Raw genomic sequence first — 25,986 nt, 5'->3', positions numbered from 1 at the left:
AGCTTAGCTTAGTCTGACTGCACGTATCGATAGTTGCACTCCGTGATTGATCTGAACCAGTGAAATTGTACAAAGAATCAACTGAATGGGGCTTGGTAGTAACCTGCCATTCTCAGTGTACATGTTCCAGTGACTCCTACCTTTAAAGATCAATAACGTCACCGGCCACGTCCTTGCAATCAGGTGGGAGAGGGAAGGAATGTTAGTGTGTGACTTTTGTTGTTTTGGGACCGTGTTTACCTCTGCATCCCACAAAAGTCACAGGAAGGAGGTTTTGTTAGTGGGTTAGGTTCGTTGGATCAGGATTCACCTTGATAAGTGATGCGATCTTTTGTTTGTGTAGTTATTTATAAGTGTTTTCGATTTATGCTCTAAACAGCCGGCTGTCTAGAGATGTAGATCATTATTAGATGTGTGTATACCGATTTAAACCAACAATAAGGATACTGTTGGGGCCCCTCACAAAGTGTGATGATGGTTTATTTTATTTTATCAATGACCAAAATAATTAATTATAAGCGGTTTGAACCGATTTAAACCAACAGCAAGGATGCTGTTGGGGCCACTCACAAAGTGTGATGGTGGTTTACTTGATTGAATATAAAATAATTATTAGAACCGATTTGACCCGATTTAGACCAACGGCAAGGATACTGTTGGGGCCACTCACAAAGTGTGATGGTGGTTTATTTAGTTCGGAAGAAAATGAATATGTATACTTCTTTTTTTTATATATAATAGAACGAATTTGTACTGATTCAAACCCAAAGCAAGGGTTCTATTGGGGCAATACACAAAGTGCGATGGTGGTTTATACTATAAGGGCATAAAACAAAATCAAGAGCCATTTCGGTTTCCATAGCTTCCTAGACACTCGGCCGCAAAATAATCTTATCCGACGGAAACGTCTCGATCATCGCTGCACAATGGTTTATTATAGCATTTATAAAGTAAATTTGAATACCCCACTGTCTATTTACTATCCACCCTGACTTGACTTGGCACCGTTCAGTTTTATGATGACAAAGTTGCCTGGAGAAAAGTGACAGTTCAAAATGTTTCGGAAGGGAGTCAGCTAGTGTCGTCCAAGTTCAAGTGCGGAAAAAATGCCATTTAAAGTGGTACAAACAATTGAAAGATGCGAAACACGCCTAACCGTAACTCCTTCTGGTTGGAAAGAAGCTGGAATCCTACACTGGCCGGAAAAAAAACGCGGTAGCGAAACTCTCTCAAGACGAGTTCTCCACGCCAAACCCAATGTGGGAACGTATCAATTGAGTGAAAAAAAGAGAGTTCAAGACTCGCTTGGAGGCTGAAGCAGAACTGGAACAGATGCAGCCAGTTTCGGATACGGAGGCGAACGAAGGGAACAATCCACCACCGTCAAAGAAAGCCCGCCCCGAAGTCCACAAGTCCCCCAGTCGGAAGGGAAACACAATAAGAGACCTTAACGAAGTTTTCCCTATTCCTGGGCAGGAGGCTGACACCCGTGAAGCTGACTGTAAAATCCAGAATCAGATGAGATTATAATATATGCGACACAAATTCACTTTTTTATAGGGGAACATGTGATGTGAATAGAACCCACCATCAGTGCAAGGATTACATATGACTGCAGATACTTCACTGGTTGTAAAGTTCTGCCTGATGGTTTGTTGCAGCTGGGTGAATCAACTTCATTGAAGACCTTTGGAAGACAAACGACAAGATGTACGTCTATCAACACGTGACAAGGGACTGGCAAATTCACGAACACTTGTCCAGTCTACAAATCCATTGAAACCCTTAGGCTGCCCCCCCCCCCCCCCCAAACCCAACATATAATAATGTTTGATTGATGAAACGTATTCAAAAAAGGGATATTTAGAGAGAACAATCTTCAACTGGAACGTACTCACCAAATCAATACATCCGGGAGCGCATTCTCGATGCTTAATTTTCTCTAGTCATTTTTATACAATTCCTCCTCCAGCGAATCCAAACACACAATAACTAAATATCACTTTTCTTCTTCATGTCACTCTGTGCACAAAAGCAATGCACACCGCAAAAACCTAATAATAGATCAGCGCGGTCGAGTCACACTGTCAACAAAGGGAGCGAGAGCACACCAGGCACCAAAGCAACACGGGAAAAACATCAGCACAAATCATTCTAAATAGAATTATCGCGTCCGGGACATAAAACTATTCAAATGCGAGCACCGAAAAACTACACGGCAGCACAAAGATCTACTTCGACTGATGAATCCTTGCCGTATAAAGTCACGGGTAGGATGCGGAAAAGAGTAGACCGTGGCTTTTGTCGATGGACATTCACATTTCCGGTTGCAGGTGCAGATGTTCCAGATGCCCTCAGGTTGCCCTGGGTGTAGCAAAGTATGGTGTCGAAGCTCGCACCCTTGTATACCGCACCCTGACACCTTGCACGGAAACTTTCCATGGGAAATCAAGCACCGTCTGCAGAGATGTAACTGCTGGACCAGCTTGCACCGTTCTTCGATGTTGCGACTCTTGAAGACATTGCAGTTTCTAATATTATGACCAAGCTTTTGACACACGGAGCACGGTTTGGGTTGATACGGCTGTTTCTCCTTGCTAATCTCACCCGACTTCCGATTCTCCTGATCTGCGTTCTTTCGAACGTCTTCCGCATGTGCGTTGACGTAGCCCTTTTCTTTGCTCTTCGGCTTCTCCTTTTTTCTGAATGACCTCGGTGCTGAACGTTACGTTGCTAGCAGCTGACGCAATTGTAGACATGTAGTCACTGAAAGCGCGCAGGTCCGCGTAAGGAATTTGTCATTGATAAAGTGCCTAATCCAGCTTAATTCCTGCTGGGAGCTTTCCAACCAACTCTTGCAGCAGAGTAGGGTTGGACAAATGATTCTCATGCCCATTGCACGTAAGTGGCTGCATACATTTTGAACCGCCAAACCAAAGGTAATTACACTTTCTAAACGATCCGCTTTTGGGGGAGGTGTAGAACGAACCTTGTTAACCACCAGCTCAGGCCGACCATACAGCATCTGCAATGTTGAAATGATCTGCGGTACGGATGAAGGGTGAAGAAGCTGACAGCTAACAGCATGTAGCGCATTACCCTTTAAGCAACGCTGCAACCGCATCAAATTCTCGGCATCAGAGTATCCGCACATTTCATTAGAGTTGGTGTAGCTGCTGTAGAATAAAGGCCAGTCAGCTGGGTTGCCATCGAAGATTGGGAGCTCCTTTGGGACTACGTGGCGAGCAGCGAGTTGTTGAGCGGTGGGTCCACAATTCGGGACATTCGGAATCAACCCAGACGCTTGCGAGACACAAGGAGTTACAATCGGATGCGAATAACTTGGGATGCATGACACAGGCGGACAAGAGACTGGACCAGACGCAACGGGTATTGCATTGGGAGCTCGATTGGGAGCGGGATGGGCGCGTATATTTCCGAAATCCACGGGAGGCATTTGAGACGAAGGGAATGAAACTATGGGTCGTTTGAACAACCTTCGCACGCCGGAATACTTCCCAACCTGTTCGGTAGAGCAGCACTGTTTCCAATCGCTGGGGGCCGCCGGAACTGTTGACGACTAGTCGGACATTGATAAACTTCTGTCGGTGGCTGCAGCGCTGACTGTAGGCGAAGACTGTCCAGTTGAAGCTGCAGATCTCGAACCTTCTGTTCGAGATCATTGGTTTGTGTTCCTACTTCCGATGTAATTCCCTGGTTGGCTCTAGCATTTGCCAGCTGTTGTGAAGTGGGCGGAGATATCACATTGAGGGGGTAATCCAAACTAGATTGTTCTTGCGAGACTTGAGTGTTGGCTTGATTGATGATTGGATGAACGTTGTCGTCCACTGGCTTCGTTGCAGTAGTCCCTTTTGGGATGGCTCCGGTTCGAGACCTTGAGGAAGTTGGGGCATTTTTGTTCCCGGAACTTGTCAAGAGCGCCTCACGCTGGGCTTCCAACCACTTATGTACTGTGCTAGATGCACTTCGTTGGCTTCGATAAATTTTCACGCTACCATTCTCACCTTCATTCAGCTCGTTCTGCAGAAGATTATACTTCCTTCTGATGAAATCTAACTCCCACTCCATCTTCTCCTGCATGGCTTTGTTCTGCTCTCAGTTTCCTGCTGTACCGCCTTCTCACGCAATGCTTTGGCGTACTCCTGTACTTCCTTCATCAACTTTTCCTGGGCCCTTTGCTCCTCTTCGATTTGCTGCATTTGCAGCTGAATATTCGCCAAGCGAATCGATGATTAACTTCCTGTTCGTGATGGACATGGCGAGAGCGCTTGTGCACCATCTTCCTCACAATGGATACAACTAAAGCTTCGTCCACCTTGGCGCAGGAGAAATGGTACCACCTCTGGCATACGTCACATTGCACCATGTATCGGTCCGCATTATCAGGTCGATTGCAGTCGGGGCAGTGAGATTCGGTGGTCGCCTCCTCTTCTGAGACCCTCTTAACGACACTCAAACGTTTTGACCCTGGTCTAAGAGTGGACATCTTGCAACGGCGAATCGTATCGCTCCCGACAGGCTGATACTGGACCCGGCTAACCTCCAAATGGTCGGTAAAATTTCTAAAAGTTTGTTGCTGACGGCAATGTAAACTTCGGTGAATTTTCGGATCTTTCGTTAGCAAACTCAAGTTTTGAGTGAGAATGCTTTTAGCTGTAAGTTTTATTTAATGATTAGATTAATTTTAGAAAACTTAATATATAAACTTACAAATTTTAATCCACTTCACGTGTTGAAGTTCACTGTGTCAACAAACTGTTTTTTAAGTGTTGTGCTATCTGTATATAAATTTTAATTTAATAATTGCTAGTATTTCAATTCATGTAAACTTACAAAAGAAAAGAATTCAATTTATTTTACCACTAGCAAACACTTTTAAAATGCGAAAGAAAATAAGTACCTAATAGTTTTTAATCTGTCTTCCTTTTGTTCTATTTGTTATCTGTTCTCTTATAACTCTCCTTATCTGTCCTGTCACGTGTTCTGTCATCCATGATGTCAATTGTCCTGTCAAGCGTAGCGTTACGCCCAGTCAGCTGCCCTGTTGCAATTTGGCTCGCTTCAAGACCGGTATGCAACTGGCTGTCTCCAACACTCATAGTTTCATAATAATCGATGAAGTCAACAACTTTGTTCTGAAATAGTTTAGAGAAATGGTCAAGCAGGTTTACCAATTACATAAGAAAGCCATGGTGCGAAGCAAACTTACAACGCGTTTTTCTTGGCTTGCTTATTTGTCACTTTGACAGGAAGGGCACAATATAAACATGCATTAAGTAACGTGAACGTGTACTACATCACGCCAAATTCAGGAAAACGAAGAGCCCTATATTGTTTAATTGTTGTTTTATCATTCATAGAATTCTTGGAATATACCATAGATCCACGGAATTTTTTGTAAGTATCTGCGTTGAAGCTATGCGATCGTCCTCGATATACTCGGGGCTTCGCTGAGTATCATGAAACTAGCTAAAAGTTTCTAAATTTTTGTTTGATCTCTGGAATTTCTTGAACATATTGCATTTTTTTAATCAATGCAACTGCCTTGAAGTTCTTAAATAAAATTAGTTAAATTTTGAACAGTTTTTAAAGTTTTTGAAATTCCTATGATAATCATAAAAAAATATATAAAATACTCTCTCATTTTCCTGATTTTTAAATAACTTCCCTTACGTTCTATAAATTCTCTCAGAGATTCCGGAATTTCCCAGAATATCTCAAAACTGCTGTAAGTTTTCTGCTACCTTCTTAACAATTCTACAATACCTTGGTTCTACTTTGAAATAAATTGAACTCTTCTACACGCTTTTAAACTTTTCTGAAGTTGTTTACACCTCTGTGAAGGTTTCGAAATATTTCTGAAGTTTTCGTTATTTCTCGGCTCATCACACAGGGTTCTCGATTTATTATTAAACTTGTTCAGAAAAGAGAGCTAAAGCACAGGTCTTAAAAGTTTCCAAAGTTTTTTCTCAAATGCTCTCCACATCTTTGAATTTCTTTTGACTTACGTTAAGTTCTCTTAATATTCCTGAAATTACAAGAGCTTCCTAATAGTATCAGCAGCTTTTTAGAAGCTAATGGAACTGTGAAGCTTCTTAAGGCTTCAATGAAGTTCCCCATAATTTCAAGATGTTGTAAGAACTTCCCTTGGGTTGATGATGATACTAACTTCACCGCTTTTATATTATCGTGGTCGAAATGTCTGCTTCTTATTCTTTTGGTCATCGCTCCGCTCGATCGTTGGTTGCAAGAAATTTAACAAAGGGGGCTCACGACTAGCAATGGGCGATCTTGGATCGAAACACAAAAGATTGATTCTTTTGGTTCGATTAATCGATTTTTTGAATCGATCTCAAACACGACGAAAATCGACTGGATTGATCCTTTTCATTCGATTTTTGTTTCGATACAACAACAACAAAATCAGTGCATTTGTTTTTGAAATTTTATATTGACCCGTACCTTAGGCAGTTAAAATTGTTTCTGAGCAGATCTGTAGTACCAAAAGAGTATTCGATGATTGCTCACATCTGTCCCCCCACCAAAACCAAGCGGAGGCCTGTGGGATATTCATGACGAAATCGTACAGAAAGTTATTAATCTACATATGTACAAACATTCATTTCGTATGACATATTTCAGGTTCATCAGTCATCTACTATGTCAGACCTGGATCGCCATGGGGGCATATCGGCAGAATTACAAAATGTCTTGCATCAGCCTGTTTTCCCACGTTATGTCGATATTTTTTTGCGATGATGGGACAAAATCTGTAGAGTATATCACCATGTAAACCCTATTGTTCGAGACTATTTATCAAGAATGGTAACAAGTGCTCCGTCAGAGAGGCTATTCTTCAAATCTGGTGAAACCACACAGAATCGATATCGACTCAATGCAAAACGCATGGCTCAATTAGTTTTCTTGGGATCCCTCTCGGATGAGTTTTGGGATATCTGAATTATGTACTTTCCGTACTTACCAGCTTTTTCACTCCGACCATCTAATCGTTCTGTTTTATATGTTAATCTTTCGTTTTTTAAATCGTTTATTTAATACCAATAAAACGAATATTATAACCTGTTAAATTTCCTACCTAATCAAGAATCCTAAGCAAAAACTTCCACATGTCAAATGAAAAATAGTCATTTACTATATTCTCACGTAGACCATCCGTTAAAGAGTTCGATCCGCGGTACACGGTAAAGACTGTAAAGCATGGAGGTTTGGGGCTGTTTTTCTTGGTATGGAGTAGGTCCCATTTTCCGTATTAATTCTATCATGGCCAGATTTGAATACAAAGAAATCATGGAGGATGTTATGCTCCCTTATGCAGAAGAGAACATGCCTCTTATATGGCATTTTCAGCTAGACAACGATCCGAAACACACTTCTAAGTATGTAAAGGAATGGTTTCGTGCAAATAAAGTGGCGTTTATTTCATGGCCTAGCCAGTCTCCTGACATCAAGCCCATCGAAAATTTATGGAACGAGCTTAAAAGAAAGTTATCTGGTCAAGCATTTTCAAATAAGGAGCAACCATGGCCAACAGTTCAAAAGAGTGGTATGCTATACCAAAGGAAACTTGTCAGTGCTTGGTTGAGTCAATGCCAAGAAGATTGAACAAGGTTCTACTTAACAATGGAGGGCACAGCGGTTACTAAGCGTCATTAGTCTAATAAAACTTATACGATTATTTTAAAGTTGTCTGTACTATAGTTTTATGCAACACAGCTATTTCACTGACCAGGCATATTTTATATATGATTCTAATGAGTGAGTCATTTAATGTTTTAACTTTGAGTTTTCTCGTGCAATTGATTAATTTTTATTACACAATCAAATGCTCAACTTTAAAGTCGAATAAAATTAAGTTGAATGAACATAACCTAAAATTTCGCATTTATTTTGCCTACACCTATTTTAATGAGTAGTAGCGTGATTGCCTCTCACCCCAAAAGGCCTGGTTCAAATCCCAGTCAGCGCCGCTAGGATGTTCTGAGGCATAACATCTCTGATCACGCCTTCCTTCGGAAGGGAAGTTAAGCCGTTGGTCCTCGGTCCATGAGATGATGGGTCGATAGGTAGGGTCCAGGTGTGGGAGGTGCCTTCCTAGCGTCGGTAGCATTGGTACTCTGTATGGAGAAACAAGAATGACGGATAATAAATAAAGAAAATAAAAAAAACACTTTAACTAATCATGTTAGTGCGTGACGTTAAAGCTAAAGCATAGTTGGAGATGCTTAACGTCAAATATAAGACTTAATGTGGTAATTTTATACGATAGATGAGGAAATGAAAGTTAATAGTTCCGTTAGAGTACGGCAGTGTGAAAATTGTATGTAAAGAGTAGAAAACGAGCAAGGGCCAATTTTGAGGAAGGAGATGATCAAGCCGATTTGTACGTTCCACAAAATTGACCTTTGCTCGCTTTATACTCTCTACGAACAATTTTCACACTACACTCAGGTCTTTTTTTACACGGGGGATACGTACCGTGTAAAAAAACCGCGTAAAAAAGACCGTGTAAAAAAGACTTCTGTGTACCGTACTCTAACTAAACTATCAACTCTATACTTTAATCTCCTCATCTATCGTATAAAATGACCACACTAAGTCTGGTATTTGACGTTAAGCATATCCAACTAACTAGTAAATAGTTTTTTAAGATGATACTCTAATTAAGCCTTATCGTGAAACTTCAAAAGCACAAACTTCAGCTCCCACTAAACATACAATCATGAAATTGTCACTTCTTCGTTGCTGCGCTTTAACAAAGTTAAAGTAGAAATTTCATTATTTATTGTGTATTTCGCGGAAGCAAACATTTGTGTTTTTGAATTTTCACTCAAAGGATTACTTAAGTATCACCTTAAAGCCGATTTCGGTTTCTATTAAGCATGATAACTTCATTCGAGATTTACTCCGTGTATTTTGAAAGCTGGCTCAAGATGCTGTTTCAATATGAAGTCCAAATCTTATCTACTCTGAAAACGAAACTAAATCAGAGATTGAGTCACTTTTACTCAGTTGTGAGTAGCTTTTACTCATTCGTATACATTTCTTAAAGCGTTTTTCACTCATCGTATTAGTAGCCTAGCCTTTTAGGAATTTCTCCATACGAATAGTAAAAGTGACTCACTCTTTGAGGAAGATTCGTTTTCAGCATAGTAAATGAACTACAATGGATTGCCAGTATGGTTGTTTTCCCGACAGATGTCGCTAGTAAAGAAAGTTTCGGTGATTTATTTTGTATGCAGAAAACCCGAAATTTTGATTTTCACAAAATTAGAACCATTTAAGAAAAATTTACCACCACTGCACTTAAAAGCTTACATTTTTATCGACTGGCGTACAAAATATGTTTTATGTTTTCACTTAATATCGATATTTTTTGTAAAGATGTTGAAATTTTCATACCTTATTTTTTTAATTACTTTTTCCCCATTGAAAAAGCTATCGTATCTATAAGCCGAAGCGAATTTTTACTGTGATTGGTTGGTCTAATGGTTGATCACCTCACCTTTTCTTACACCACAACGATTGGCGGCAACTGGTAGGTGGATCATTCCCCGTTATATGCAGTCTCGGAGGCACGAGAAATAAACCCGCCACCAACACACCGGCACCCGATTTTTCTTAACCACCACCAGTTCCATTTGAGAGCAGTTGGTAGATAGCTATTTAATTCTGAGCACCACCGCCGATGGTGATGGTGACAACTAATACACACCAATAACAATGATGCGCGTCGAACTATAGTGGTCAGTACCTTCCACAATGAACCATGAGCGGTTGAAGGTGGTAGAAAATAGTTTGCAACCATTGGAAAAAAATCGTCTAAACATCAATTATCACCCTGTCCCATTTGACCACCAGCACACATTTTTGATTTCAAACCATAATTATGTCGTATTCTCACGTAGCTCACCACCATCCTTGAATTCGTCGACAGTGCTATTTTTGTAGCCGCCGTTCCTGGTGGTGGTGGCAAGTGACTAAAAACCCAACCGTCTAGACGGCAAAATTGATTTGTTTATGTACGCGACTGATAGCTACAAACACCTCTCCACCGCCATCCAGCCATCATCAGTCTGGCCAGATCGGTTTAAGATCCATCTTCATAGCTTTTTGGATGTGCCTTTTTCGCATTACTTGCTTTCGATTTTTCCTCACTTTTCCATTCAAGGATGATGAGCGACGGCGATGACTATGGCTAATGGCACACGATGAGAAGGCATGAATTTTCCTGTAAACAATAGAGTACTCGGTGTATGTGTGTGTTTTTGATGTGGACAAATTTCGTCATTTTCTTCCGACAACAGCTGGATGACGACGAGTCCTTTTAGAAGGATTGCCGTCGTACTAGTTGTAAGTAAGCATGGCACACTCATTTAGCGTCTGTTGTCGGTCGATCAACCGGTGGCAATGACCTCTGAAGAAAATGATAAAATTGTGGTCGTACATGGAAACGGCTCAACGTTCCCGGTGGCAGTGCCCGGAAAAAAATAACAATACAATTACCATAAAATAAAATACAATTACATCAAAATATATTGCCAATAATCGATCTTATTGTCTGTATATTGTACAAGAGATTTTAGCATATTGTTATTTCAATAGATTTACAATACGTTCCATATAGTAAGAATTTTCAACAATAGAACAACAATACAATTAATGGTGAATGGTTCATCTTTTTTTGTGAAAAAGTGATTTTTCTTATTGTTAATATACATAACAACCCCCTTGCTCTATTGTAGATTTACTCATTTACCATAGATTATATAGTGAAAATAATACATTTTATGGTTATTTTATCGTTGTATACAATATGATTTATTGTAAATACAATAAATTCTATTGTATGGTTACAATACATTTCATTGTGCATTTATGGTTCTTTTTTATACGGGTGGCCTTGCCTGTTTTATTATTTACTGCCCTAGCGTTGTTTTCATCAGTAAAGATATTTATTCAGAAATTCCATAGAAAAAAAGTTAGAGTAGATCTTAGAATTTCGTATTTATTGGTATTTTAGTTCCTTATCGAAACATCACCATTAGAGTGGCCTCTTATATGTTAGGGTGGTCCGAAAAATCAGCATTTTTCCTAATATTGATTTTCACCGGACAGATTTTTGGATCAAAAAGTAAAATGAAAGATTACTTAATCCATCCAATCAACACACAAGATTTATATCTGCTTATGTAACCGTTATTTGACAGGTTTTGGAAATAAAGAAGATTACTTAACTTAAATACAAGAAACTGTGCTATTTGGGTAGGTTTTAGGAAAAATATGAATAACGATATAAATCGTGGTTCTACATTGAGAAAAAATGAAGATTATAATCGATTTCTATTAATTCGTGGTCGTAGAACCAAAGGGTCTATTGTATGTTATATTTTTTGTTGAAAATTTATACATTTCTACAATACATATAAAAAATTCAGCGTTTCCGAGCTACAATTTTTCAAAAATATTTAGTTTCGAATAAAGGATACTCATGGCAACATAAAATTTTGAACGCAGAAACGAACAAAACAAACATCGATGCATTTTTTCTTCGTAGCAGAAGAAAGTTAAAAATTTCACGCCAAATGACGAATTGGAAAAAGTCGACCTTCTCCGATACGTATAAAACTTTGCATAATTGTGTGATATGAGCAATCATTCACATTTTACAAAAAATCGGGCTTTTTGGATGTTGTATATTTTTCAAAATGGCGCCTTTGTAATTTTTCAATAAATTGTAGCATCAAAACGTCACTTTTGAATGACGTCTGAGACAAAGTTGTAGAGAAAAATCTTTTCTGGGAGAATACACATGGTATATTTTTTGATTAAGCAAACATTAAAAAAGTGTTAAAAGCTCAAATATCTCAAAAAGTTCACATTATATTTAATAAAGGCTCATCAAAAATACAATCCTTTGGAATATTTAAAGCCATGGAGTCTAAAAAAATTACAAACTTCATTGAACAAGAAATTTTGGGCGATTATTTCAAAATTTTTACTAGTACGCTTTTTACGTAATTTCTGAACAGGAAACAACATTTGAGGTATTCTAAATCGTTTTCTGTGCAAATATTACAAAAATAGACACCACGCCGCCGCCACTATCATTTCTTTACACGCCACCACCACCACCACCGCCAATGATTTTGATTTGGTGATCATTTTTGGCACGCCACCGGTATAATTTTCAATACGCCGGCGATGTAAATTGAAGCCTTTCGCCTTTCGCTTCTTAATTTTACAAAAAGTATTTCTCGAAACTACAAATATTTGATATTAAAGGAATAAACTTTCATTAGTGGAAAAAGTGCCTAGGACCATGATGGTAAATATTGAAGAGGCTGAAGCCAGAAAGAGGCCACAAGTCAAAATTGGACCAATCGGTTATTTTTTATAGTCATGACCAAAGTCATTCTTTTCAAGCAGACAACCTGCCAAATGGATAAGATGTTACCTCTGTACCCAATTGGGTTGTTTAGAGGTATTGATATACACATATTCGTTATCTGCATTAAAAATAAAACCGAAATCCAAAATTTCATCAATTTGGGTACACTGGAACAATTTTAAATAAGTACGATTACATTAGCAAAAAATCACCATCTTAGTGCCCTTTGGTGGGACTTTGTATGGAGCTGTCAACGAATAGATTTAGTGTCAACGATCAAACATTTAAATCCTGATTAAAAAATCGGGGGCGACCCCGGCGTAGTGGTTAACATCCATACCTCTCACGCCAAAGTCACGAGTTCAAATCTCACCCCCGGACAAGTCACGAATGACCCAAGAGTGTTAAAGTGACAATAATAAAAAAAAAAAAATTAAAAAATTGAGATGATAAAAAGATCGTTGTGTGTGCGTGTGTGTGTGTGTGTGTGTGTGTGTGTGTGTGTGTGTGTGTGTGTGTGTGTGTGTGTGTGTGTGTGTGTGTGTGTGTGTGTGTGTGTGTGTGTGTGTGTGTGTGTGTGTGCGTGCGTGTGTGTGTGTGTATGTGTGTGTGCGTGTGTGTGTGTGTATGTGTGTGTGTGTGTGTGTGCGCGCGTGTGTGTGTGTGTGTGTGTGTGTGTGTGTGTGTGTGTGTGTGTATGTGTGTGTGTGTGTGTGTGTGTGTGTGTGTGTGTTTGTTTGTTTGTTTGTTTGTTTGTTTGTTTGTTTGTTTGTTTGTTTGTGTGTGTGTGCGTGTGTGTGTTTTTTTTTTTTGGGCGGGGAAGAAACTTTCAAAAGCCATTATGCAACCGCTTGACGACGGGGCGCACGGCGTGGGATTCTTACCGCACTAAAACCTCCTTGGACGCCTTTCCCTTTTTTCCCCGGAACCACTTGTCGTATTACTTCGGAGGGGACTGTGCATTACACACCTCACTTTATCTCAGCTAACTGGCGCATCCACTTCGCTGATCATCTCTCCAATTTGTGATGCAATTGTGTGAGCACATTAGTACTTTCTAGCTGGTCTTCTCGCTAATTTCGCTTCAGCGCTGACATGATCTACGTTACTGCTCTGCTGACGGCGTTAAAGGTGCCCTCCTCTCGACACATTTCTTCGACGAAATTCTCCACAGCGGCGTCGGTGGTGTAGTGGTAAGCGTGATTACCTCTCACCCCAGCAGGCCTGGGTTCAATCCCAGTCGGCGCCGCCGGGATGTTCTGAGGCATAACATCTCTGATCACGCCTTCCTTCGGAAGGGAAGTAAAACCGTTGGTCCCCGGTTCATAAGTTGATGGGTCGATAGGTATGGTCCAGGTGTGGGAGCTGCCTCCCTGACGTCGGTAGCATTGGTGCTCAGCACGGAAAACAAGATCGACGGAAAACAAATCCAGGAAAAAAAAAGACATTCTCCGCGCTAAGAGTGAGCATATCCTCTCGCACAGCATCAAATCTAGGACATTCTAAGACCACGTGCTCTGGTGATTCTTCCATATTCCCACACTCTAGGCAGAAGGGTGACGTTGTGTGTCCGAACCGATGCAGGTACTTCCTGAAGCAGCCATGACCAGACAGGAACTGCGTCAAGTGGAAGTTGACTTCTCCATGCTTCCTGTTCACCCAGGTCGAAAGAATCGGTATTAGCCTGTGTGTCCATCTACCGTTCTCTGCTGCATCCCACTCCTGCTGCCACCGTTCTCACCATTTTTCGTACTCCTCTGGTTTCTATTGTCATATAGCACTCGTAATCCTCCGCCAAGGTGAGGTCGATTGGGATCATACCGGCGAAAACGCATACTGCCTCCATCGAAATGGTTCTGTACGCACTCACGACTCGCATGGTCATGAGCCGGAACGTACTGCTCAATTTCCTTTGGTTCTGCTTCATTTTCAGCGCTTCAATCCAGGCTGGACCTCCGTACCTTAGTATCAATGAGGATACACTAGCCAGAAAACGCCTCTTGCTGCTGCTTGGACCAGAATTGATCGGCATGATTCTGGCTATTGCGTTGATGACCTTCGCCGCCTTCTCGAAAGCATATTCGATGTGGCTGTTGAAGTTTAGCCGGTCGTTGATCATCACTTCCAGATACTACAGCACGCGCTTCGAAACAATGGTGATTTCTGCCCGCTGCACTGCTTTACAGTTACTGACCAACATCACTTCTGTTTTGTGGTGGGCTATCTGCAGCTTCGCTCCTTGCATCCAGGTAACAATCCTATCTATCGCCGCGGCCGCCAGCATTTCCACTTCTTCGAGCGTCTCACCGGTTACCTTCAAGACGACATCCCAAGCAACACGGCTTGTCACAATGAAGTTGAAAATACTTTTCAATGACTTACGTATAGAATCAATAATGCTTTAATTTACATCATTTAATACATTTATACAACCTAAAAAGCGCAACTTATAAAACTAAATACTGGTCTTATAACATGTTTTGGAAACACCATAAAAACCAGTGGCAAAAAATTAAAAAAAAAATGAGCATGGGATTCGAACACAGGTTCTTGGCGTGAAAGACTTATTTCTTCCTAACTAGACCAACTTCGCTTGATAAAAGTTTTATAATAAGTATCTATCATGTTCTTCCCAATGGCATGAACATTATATTATCGTGCATGCTTCGATCTGTCATAAAGAATGTTTGTAAGCAGCAATGCGTACATTTAATTGCCAGAGTGATATTTAAAAGTATTTTCAACTACTTATAAGACATACTGCACCTTTTCAATTGCATTAATTTATGGGATGTCATAAAAGAGTGTTTTCTCAACTCTCTTTATAACCTCCTTAAAACCTCATAATAAACTGTCAATCACTGCGTGAAGTGGCAGTCCGGCTCAATGGCGCCGTCAATGTCCACGTCAATGTGGAAAGTGCAAAATCTCTTCAAGAGCTTTATAAATTCAACTAAGATTGATTTTGCATACGACAGTGGTTTTATAGCGGTATTAAAACAGTAAGATGCACGTTTAAATAACATTTAAAGTTAAAAGCCTCCCTTGGCTCAGTCGGTAAAGGCGCAGCTACAAAGCAAGACCATGCTGGAGGTGACTGGGTTCAATTCCCGGTCCAGTCCAGGAATTTCTCGGGTTGGAAAATGGAATTTCTCGACTTCCCTGGGCATAGAAGTATGATTGGACTTGCCACAAAATTATACCAATGAAAAAATGGTACACAGGCATCGAAAGCTCTCAATCAATAACTATGGAAGTGCATCTAGAACACTAAGTTGAGAGCACGCAATAAGCTAATATGCGATATGCAATAAGCTTGAAATGCGAAGAAGAAGAAGAAGAAAGTTAAAAGCAAAAGAAAACTATTTTGGAATATGTTGAAGTATGAAGAAAACATCTTTAAACCTCATATAAAACATGTGATGTTTTATGCATCACTTATAGAGCATGCATGAGCATGATTGACCGCCCACGGTTGCTACTCTGTTATTGCCAGACCAGCAGGTATTACACAGAGAACCAATAGACGATGCTTGGGACTAGCAATCATCCTCAATGTGTAAAAACTGGTGATCTCGAATTAGGCAATACCAGCGCCAGCCGCGCCTGAACGCAGGTCAAGAAAGGAATGGGTAGGAATGTGTTGACGTGACACTCGCTTTGATGGAAGCCGAGGAGTCCTCTGCACTTCCACAAGGAATCACAGGGATGTTGGGTAAGAGGGTTGGGTTAGCAGCAGGGTTCGTTTTGGTAAACGATAAGCTGAATTGATGTCCTAACAATCGTATAACGCGAAGGAGCTTGGGATTGAACCCACGGTCTTCTGCTCAGTAAGCAAAAACGTTTGCCACTAGGCAGATGAGCTCCTTTTTAATCATTGACGAATCTTGAATGTGGATGGGCTTGTGGTTAGACTCATGATGTTCTGCTCAGTAAACAAAAACGGCAAAAACTGAGAGGCTCGGTGGCCTTAGGCCTCTCAAATCACATTATAGCGTTACTCAAGTTTTTATAACTATTCAAACCCGGCACCGACGACAACGAAAAGTTTTACAAAATACACGATAAACAAGCGATCTTACCATGCATTTTTAATATGAAAGGATCTGGGACCGCGTTTTTCTGCTCAGTAAGCAAGCCACTGCAACCGACGATCTTTGAAATCCTAAAACTAAAAGCTACGAAAGAGAACTTAGGCCTTCATTAAGATCCACTTTCACGCGACGTTTAATGTTTCGATTTTCTCTTTACGCATGGTTCAGACAATCATATCAAGCTATGACCGACGTGACGATTGTTTAGGACCTGGTTAAACAAGCTATTCAAATGAAATTACGTTCTCAAATTTCACTTGGAATGTAATGAACAACAGAAATACGCGATAATTCATATTTTCAGCGGTTGATGTTTAATTTTAAATATACTAACGGTACTGCCTACGACTACGACGGCGATTACGACAGCGACTACGACGGCGCCTACGACAACGACAACAGAGAATTTGTAACTTACCATTTGTCTAGGATAAACACCTTTGCCCGGCACCTCCACTGGTTCTTCATGTCCGCTATCGCTATCTGTCACTGTTTGCAAAATATCTAATAGCAATTACCTTTGTTGTAAAACTTTCTGTATTGCCATGGTGATCTGGGAGGAGGTTCGCATCTAGTGCTTTCCCCAGGAACCGTTCACAGCCACCAGCTACCGCCCGTCCAGTCTTGGGCGTATCCAGCGAGACATCCTTCAGCTTACTCACAATCTCCGTCACTCGATGCAAATCGCAGGCACACATACGCTAGTTACAAAAAAAAAACACACCCGCGCAAAAAACGGATCCAATAAACGTCACTCTTGCGAAAGCACACCCGTCGTCGTCGAACGGCAAAAAAAGGAATCGGTGGGCAATTTTGTGATACGGATTTCCAAAATCAAACGGGAATGCACGAATTTCACAGTTCTCAATACGGTAAACAAGATCCACGGAAAAAGAATCAAGGAAAAAAAAGATAATGTATTTTCAAGTGATTTTATAGCTCACATAGATGAATGGACAGAAACAGAAGAGTAAAAAATAAAGAAGAAAGAAGTTTTCAACTGTTATCGTTTATTAAATTTGGAAAACTTAAATCATACCTTATACTAGTTTGAGTAATCCTAGAGTTCGTTTGCATTAATTGTACGCTGTAAACACATTTTTTAAATATCTTGAGGGATAGAACGGTTCTAAATAGAGTAGTAGCATTTTATTCAGTAATGCTATGATTATGTTTGCCTACTGGCAAGGATGGAAAGCGAAAACGATATGGCATATTATAAAACGATGTTAATATGATATGCTTTGAGCCTATTTCTATATAAATAACACTTCATAGACATGCAATGCAGTAATTGAGTTGTTTAAGGTTTCTGAGGTATTCAAAATCTGCATTAAAAATGGGACCGAAATGCAATATGTCATCAATTTTGGTGCTTGAAACTTTTTCAAATAAGTACGATTGCATTAGCTAAAAAACACCAAATTAGCGCTCCCGGGTGGGATTTTGTATGAGAGTAGTCTGGCGACTAATAGATTTAGTGTCAAAAATAAGAAAATTAACTTAAGGTACGAAGGCAAGAAGTAAGTCAATAATGTTACTGACAACAGCTAACGCTAATCCAAGAGCTAACAGTGCAGTTTGAAGAGCTGTTATACCCAATGTTAAAAATGTATCAGCCAAAGAAAATATAACCGTTGGTACTAGAATGGCAGTAAGTAACAGTGTGTTTACGATTTGTGTTAAAATTCCTACTATAGAGATTAAAGAAGCGGCAACGACGAGCAAACCCACTGGCCCTGCATCGATCGGAAAGCAATCTACAACGATCCGGGTTGCCAGCGTACACTTGTCATAGCACTTGCCGCGAAGTCTGTCGATGCACTCACTCGCATTCCGTTTGAAGGTTTCCTCATCTATGCTATATCCCCCGCACTGAACATACATCCGGTCGAGGTCGGGTCCACTGGCGTCGCTGTATAATCCTTTCCTGATCAGCATGCAACGCATCAGGCAACGGGATCGATCCGATACGTCAAAATGGTTCCGTGCGAAATATTGCAACTCTGTATGGTTAACCTGCAACATCTGGGCGCACTGTTCGATGGTACTGCTGATCTGCAATTTTGACAGCGGAACAAGCTGGGGCGTCCCGATCAGGTTACCCCATTGATCCCGGTAGCAGCGCCAATATACCGATGCTTTGCAGCAAACAGCTTCACTCGAAACATTTTCCAAACCAGCATCGAGACAGCGCAGAGTACGATTCAGGTAGTTCTTGTCATTGCGATCCGGTTGAAAATGGCGACTGTATGGGACGTACAGCAATCCGGAGCAGTCATCCCAGGAATGTAACGCTATCGCTTCACAACGGGATTGACATAGTCCGTCCGAGTCGTCCAACGGTGGGAGGTACTGTTTGCATTCCAACTTGGCACGTTGGAAACTCTTCAGAACAAGATTTCCTTGAGCTGATGCTTCTGCTGTGAAAACCGCTAGCAACCAAAGCAAACCGACGATTAATTGAGGAGTGGTCATCCTTAATCCAAGTAGTTGAAAAAACTGTGGATGTTTGGTGAAGCCGTAGACCTTTTTATACACGTTAGTAATTCCGAGTTGAGATAGCTCCAGCAATACGTGCGGTATCTGTAATGGCCATTCTTGTCGTTATTTCGCACGTTCCCTGCCAAGGTAATGGTATTGTTTTATTTGTGTGGTTTTCAGCAGGAAGTCCCGCGTAGAAAATAACCGTTTCTAAATCAGTGCAAACATTGTCTACTCCTTACCAGCAATGTTTACTTTATTCAAAAATAGTTCAGATTTGTTTCATGAAATATCATTCACCTTAATGTAACATTACTTTCTAATGTTACAGTTCCTGATACACTCCCGAAGCATTTTGTTACGGTTCATTAACCATATTAAACTGTTATCTAAGATTACGAGTAAAAGTTGTAAACAATTTGTACAATAAGCATCCTTCAGCATTTTCAAAAAACCGTTGCCTCCCAAGAGTCAAGATACTGGAGTGCATTCAACTGCATTCAGTGACGCTCATAGGCACGAAAAAAAAGTATACCTTATCAGGCTCGTTTAGTGTGACCTTTTCAGAAAAGGCATTACCTGACTACGTCACAATTGGGAAGGTTCGACTACCTGTACGCTTGTTTGTACCGAGGCTAATAAATTGCTTCAAAAGCAAACAACTAGATCACACCGCAGACTATTGCTCCAACAAACCGCGCTGCGATCAATGTGGAGAGGTGCATACGGAAGGTCCTTGTCGTGCTGCCCCAAAATGTGTTTACTGCAAGGAAACTCCGCATGCTCTGAGTGACTGCCCGAAGTACAAACAGCAGAGAGAAAAACTTAAGCGGTCTTTGGAAGCTCGCTCTAAGCGTTCACTAGCAGAAATTTTGAAAATGAACGGCAGCCTAAGGGTTTCAAAGGATTTGTAGAATGGACAAGGGTTCGTGGATTTGCCAGTCCCTTGTCTTCCAAAGGTCTCCAATGAAGTTGATTAGCCCTGCCTGCTGCAACAAACCATCAGGCAGAACTTTACAACCAGTGAAGTATCTGCAGTCGTAGGTAATCCTTGCACTGATGGTGGGTTCTATTCACATCATCACATCAATCGGATATCAGTCCCATCCTGAAATTCAATCGTCCAGATCAAGTTACAGTTCTGCTTTTTGAATTGTCATATTTTTCGCTGATATAAAAAAACATGCTTAACATGATTTTAACTTGAAAATATTATCAATTAATTTCTTATGATTTTTCAAATAATAACATGGGAATTTCACTTCGTAACTTCGACTACCATTGTCTCAATGTCTGCTTTTTCCATATAAAACTGATATGCAATTAAAGGCAGTACAGCTGTTATTGAAAATTCTATTTAACTGATGAATTTTACAATATTATTACTCTGCCTCCCGGACGGTTATACGTGTAAATTTGTAGCATCACGAGGGATAATTTTAATTTTAGTTTATTTATGCGGTGATGATGTTGGTTCACTCGCAACTATTTTTTGAAAAAAAAAAAATTGTTTTCGAACGAAAGTGTACCAAAAGTGCTTCTGAACGTGTTTTGTAGTTGGGTGTGGTGAAATTCGTGCATTCCCGGTTGATTTTGGAAATCCGTATCAAAAAATTGCCCACCGTTTCCTTTTGTTTTGCCGTTTGACGACGACGGGTGTGCTTTCGCGATAGTGACGTTTATTGGATCCGTTTCATTGCACGGGTGTGTGTTTTTTTGTAAATAGCGTATGTGTGCCTGCGATTTGCATTGAGTGTCGGAGATTGTAAGTAATCTGAAGGATGCCTCGCTGAATACGCCCAAGACTGGATGGGATGTAGCTGGTGGCCGTGAACGGTTCCTGGGAAAGCACTAGATTCGACCCTCCTCCCAGATCACCATGGTAATACAGGAAGTATTACAACAAAGGTAATAGCTATTAGATATTTGCAAACAGTGACAGATAGCGGACATGAAGAACCAGTGGAGGTGCCGGGCAAAGGTGTTTATCCTAGACAAATGGTAAGTTACAAATTCGCTGTTGTCGTTCTCGTAGCCGCTGTCGTAGTCGCTGTCGTAACCGCCGTCGTAGTCGGAGGCAGTACCGTTAGTATATTTAAAATTAACCACCAACCGCTGAAAAAATGAATTACCGCGTATTTCTGTTGTTCATTACATGCCAAGTGAAATTCGAGAACGTAATTTCATTTGAATAGCTTCACGGCGAATGAGAGCGACCCAGGTTTGATTTTGGTTCACTCATGGTCGCCAGGGGTGCGGGAGCTCAGCGATGAGTGGGTTTGTCTCATGGTTTCCTGTGGAAAACCTAAAAAATCTGCCGGAAAATGAAGAAATTGACGAAAATTTTATTCAGCCTCGGAGTAGTACCAATAGACTGAGATAATCCAATCTTTACTTTTCTCGGATTCGGGAATTTTTTTTTCCTGGAAATCCTGGAAAAACCTGGGAAAACATGAGACAAATATTAGCTTAATTACTGAGCAGAAAAACGCGGTCCTAGGTCCTTTCATATTAAAAATGTATGGTAAGATCGCTTGTTTATCGTGTATTTTATAAAACTTTTCGTTGTCGTCGGTGCCGGTGGCCTTAGACAACCGGTTTTGCTTACTGAGCAGAACATCATGAGTCTAACCTCAATCCCATCCACATTCAAGATTCGTCAATCGTTTTATTTGTTAACATGACTACATGGTAATAACAGCAACTCGATGATTAAAAAGGAGCTCGTCTGCCTAGTGGCAAACGTTTTTGCTTACTGAGCAGAAGACCGTGGGTTCAATCCCAAGCTCCTTCGCGTTATATGATTGTTAGGACATCAATTCAGCTTATCGTTTACCAAAACGAACCCTGCTGCAAACCCAACCCTCTTACCCAATATCCCAATATCCTCGTGGAAGTGCAGAGGTGTTCTCGGCTTCCATCAAAGCGAGTGTCACGTCAACACATTCCTACCCATTCCTTTCTTGACCTGTGTTCGGGCGCGGCCGGCGCTGGTATTGCCTAGTTTGAGATCACCAGTTTTTACACATTGAGGATTCCATTAGTACCGTCCCAATTACGCGTTCATCTAGATAAAACTGATAAAAAAGCAGATTTGTAGCTATGGGCCTAATCTTAAACCCATAGGCCAACATTAGAGCCATTTCCCCATCAATGAGAATTTTCGGTCACTCCTAACCCCATTCACTGTGCAATTTCACTGATTCTGGCCAATCACGGAGTAGCAACCATTGATTTGTGGAGTCAGTCTAAGCCGTCTAAGCATGTCTGATGCAGAGAAGCAAGCTACTGATTTAATTTTCAGATCTGTATGACAAGGTTGCAAATACTCATTTCAGCTAAAAAAATGTTTTTTTTTTTAAATTATGAAATATATTGGATAATCCAAAGCTATGTTGATCATTATAACATTACATTTTGAATAACAAATGATAAGACAATCTTATTAAAATGTCGTAATAATACCTCTGACCAAGGAAAAATGATTTATATAATTTTCATAAAAGTTGACGATACAAATACTAATGAGGAAAGGAATTCCGAATTTCCTTTTCCCAAGTCCTTTTCCTCTCCTTCCCTTCCCTTCTTCTCTTTTCAGAAAGCGAGTAATGGCGCTATAACCATATGCCATATAGGGCTAGGACAAGAGTTAGTGCTCAGGTCCCAACCGCTAGAAGAAAATGGTAGCGAGCAAGGGCGCTATAACCTAGGCGAATACAGCATTCCCTCCGTATAGGTTACGTCCGCACACCGCTCTCTGTTGTCCTTCGACTGAGGTCGGCTGGATCGATTGAGGGATGGCAGTGGGTTGGCGGTGCCGTCCACGCTTGTACGGAGGGAGGACTGTACGCTCGAACACAAGGGGTAAATACCTGTGTTCCATCCCACGAGATCGGACAACCAAGGAGTGTACATTAACTTTCTTAGCTCTGTCACTCCCAACGATTTATATAGCCTATTTTCAAATCCTGCATACGGAGCGGTTGGTACGGTATGTCCCCGCTCTTTGATTACCTGTGGATTAAATGTTAACCACTGTCTATACTTATTAAGTAGACATGGTAAACATTCACTTCCACAAAAATTAACTAAACGCTACACAGTAGGCCTGGCCGCTTTATTGTTTGTTTCACATCCTTGATGTGCAGCAGGCATTAATAATGACAAGAAAAATGATAGATGTATCATTTTCCAGGATTCTTTCAAGTACTGGCTGTGTATGTGTAGACTAGACTAGACTAGACTAGACCAGTTTTTACACATTGAGGATGATTGCTAGTCGCAAGCATCGTCTATTGGTTCTCTGTGTAATTACAGCTGGTCTGGCAATAACAGAGTAGCAACCGTGGGCGGTCAATCATGCTCATGCTCATGCTCATGCGTTGAACTAACGATTATTGTTTATTTGTTTTGATTAACACATTTTAGGTCATTCGTGACTAAACCAAGGTGAGATTTGAGATAAAATCTCTCAGCGTGAATAGCATGGATGCTAACCATTTACGCCAGGCCCGGATTCAGTTAAACAGGATTAGTTTTCCGTTTGATTCCACAGTGTCAATTTTGCTCTCATTTTTGCTGTGTTAACCGTTAAGTCAACCAAAATGAGATCAAATGGAGTATTGAAAATAAGTTACATTATAACAGCAAATTCTGATATCAATTTGATCTCTAACTTTGCTCGGGTTGCCAGTCAAAATTTCTATTACTAATGGTTCATCTTCGACTCGCTCGGTTGACATCGACTAGCAAAAATTCGCGGTCGCGGTTCTTGGTGTTAGTGAATCGGTGGAGGTACTCAATCCGCTGGTGGTGGTGGGATAAGGAATGTTCCGACGCGTAAAAAGTCCGCCGCGTTTAAACACTTCCGTAAACACGGTACGGTAGGACATTTCGAGCGATACGTGGGCCTTGAGAGAACATTTAAGTGCTTAATCAAAGCCAAAAAACGTGGTTACTGGCGTCGGTTCGTCGGAGGTTTCCATGAGAACGCTCTGGAATGTCGGCCGGAGAATGCAAAACGCGTCGTCACCGGTCAACGGTGTGCCCAAAGTTTGCCCTGATTCAGTGCCGGTTCAAACCTATGCTCGTGATCCTCCATCGGGTCGGAACTACAAATATTTCCCTTTTTCAATGGTAGAATTCTCACTTGCTCTCCTGTCATGTAATAACTCAGCTCCGGGAATGGATAGAATCAAGTTCGACTTGCTCAAAAATCTCACAGACGTTGCAAAGAAACGCTTCTTGAACTTATTCAATCAATTTCTGTGACATAACATTATTCCGGATGATTGGAAGCAAGTGAGAGTTATCGCCATTCGGAAACTTGATAAACCAACATCGGATTATAACTCGTACCATTTCTTTGCGATGTTGTTCTGCACACGGAAATTTTTGGAGAAAATGATTCTTCTTCGTCTGGACAAGTTGAGGTTAAGACGAATGGTTTACTTTCAGGTACGAAATTTGGATTTCGGAGTGCAACGGAACGAATGAGTGCCTTGCGTTGCTTTCTACTGAAATTTTTATTGAATCCTGCCTTAAATTACTAAGTTCTTATACTCAATAATGACTACAGAGATTATTCTCACACCAAATGATCACACATCTACGACAGAAGTTAACTATATGTTGGGATGTAGAGGGAACGAGGTGGGGCACGAACTAGTTCTTGCCATACATTAGCCTAATGTTAAACTATGTTTGAAGTTGTCATTCATACGAAAATAATGTAAATCTAGTTTTAACCACACAGCAGGGCTTTAGGAATACCAACGTACACCACAAACCAGTGTACCTTTTCCCTACACCCAACCGGGGGATGTAAGATTCGCTTACAATTATGTGTGATTCATCATCAGAGGATGTTAGTGGAGACCGCATTAACCGAGGATGCGATATACTTAGCTGCGGTCCGATGCAAGAAAATTGGAGATCGAAAAATCTGGAGTGTATTAGTGAGTGAAATTAATTATGTCGAAACAAATAGGAAAAAGGTTGCCGACTGGACTCGAACCACGAACGTTGCGATTATCAGACCTGTGCTTTCTCCACTGCTCTCTCCATGCTTCTGAATATGGGTAGCCTGAAAGCAAACAAGAAGCGCTCATTTCCTCTCATACTCGGTTTCGTATGCTTTTTCTGCTGGAGAGATTCGAGGCAAGTGTGTGCGTCGTTCTACAATGTTATAAATAAAAAGCTTACTGGTATAGTCGAAAGCGTAGATAGAACACGAAATAAAAAAAAGACAAAAAACCATTACATCGCCTGTAAGGCCAACTTCTAACATTCGCTGCGATGTTCATGAACAGAGGATGATAGGAAGTGGAACTAAATTTTTGGTTTGCGTATACCAATCCTTTCCGTTATCCATTCGCCAGCCATCGTTTCCCATACCAGCCGGTGCCATACTCATCTGCGGTGGTCCAGCATTCCATGGTCCGCTGCTACTACCGCCACCGCCACCACTGCTACCGGACCGATCAGGGTAGCGTTGATCTATCGGATCCATGTAACGGGACTTTGGTGCCGATCCATTGCGATCGCGATCATCCCGTGGACCAACACTTCCACGATAGTCAGTTCCAGCACCGGAACGGGAATCCGTTTAGCGACTCTCTATCGAAGGCATCGACGGGCGATCCAAATCCCGCTTGCTGTAGTCGTCCATTACGCCACCTCCACCGTTGCGCTTGAAACTGTCCCGTTGGTAGTCATCCACCGGGCCCGAGCATGATTTGAATTTGTCACGGGACTTGTAATCTTCCCGTTTCGATGCCAGGTAGTCATCCAGACGTTTCTTTTCAACAGCCGAATAGGAATCGCGAATCGTAGTGGAAATAGATGGTGGTGGAGGTGCCTCGAATCGTCGGTCCGATCCCGTCGAGCGTTCCCGATCGTCATCGTAGTGATCTGTTGAGGCTGCTGGGCGCTTCAGGTTCCGTTTCGCCTCTTAAATTTTCCTTTGCTGACGCTTCA

General features: G+C 41.1%; 2 protein-coding genes across 2 annotated transcripts in view; one reads left to right on the top strand and one right to left on the bottom strand.

The window, feature by feature from the left end:
• The window catches only part of LOC135706563 (protein gustavus-like), a 417,123-nt gene that overhangs the window by 19,231 nt on the left and 371,906 nt on the right, over positions 1-25,986 (top strand). The gene's annotated exons all lie outside the window — the stretch shown is intronic.
• Positions 14,562-19,031, bottom strand: LOC135706619 (general odorant-binding protein 45-like). Its single transcript, XM_065228266.1, has 2 exons — positions 18,259-19,031; positions 14,562-14,744 (listed from the first exon to the last, which is right to left on the bottom strand). Exons 1-2 carry the CDS (start codon positions 19,000-19,002, stop codon positions 14,562-14,564), a joined length of 927 nt encoding a protein of 308 aa, XP_065084338.1. The 5' UTR covers positions 19,003-19,031.

The sequence above is a fragment of the Ochlerotatus camptorhynchus genome, unplaced genomic scaffold (assembly GCF_037179485.1).
Source record: "Ochlerotatus camptorhynchus isolate MF236.1 unplaced genomic scaffold, CSIRO-AGI_Acam_v1.1 ptg000284l, whole genome shotgun sequence".
Classification (NCBI taxonomy): domain Eukaryota; kingdom Metazoa; phylum Arthropoda; class Insecta; order Diptera; family Culicidae; genus Ochlerotatus; species Ochlerotatus camptorhynchus.
The sequence above is the reverse complement of the archived record's forward strand: the minus strand, read 5'-3'. Positions and strand labels throughout refer to the sequence as shown.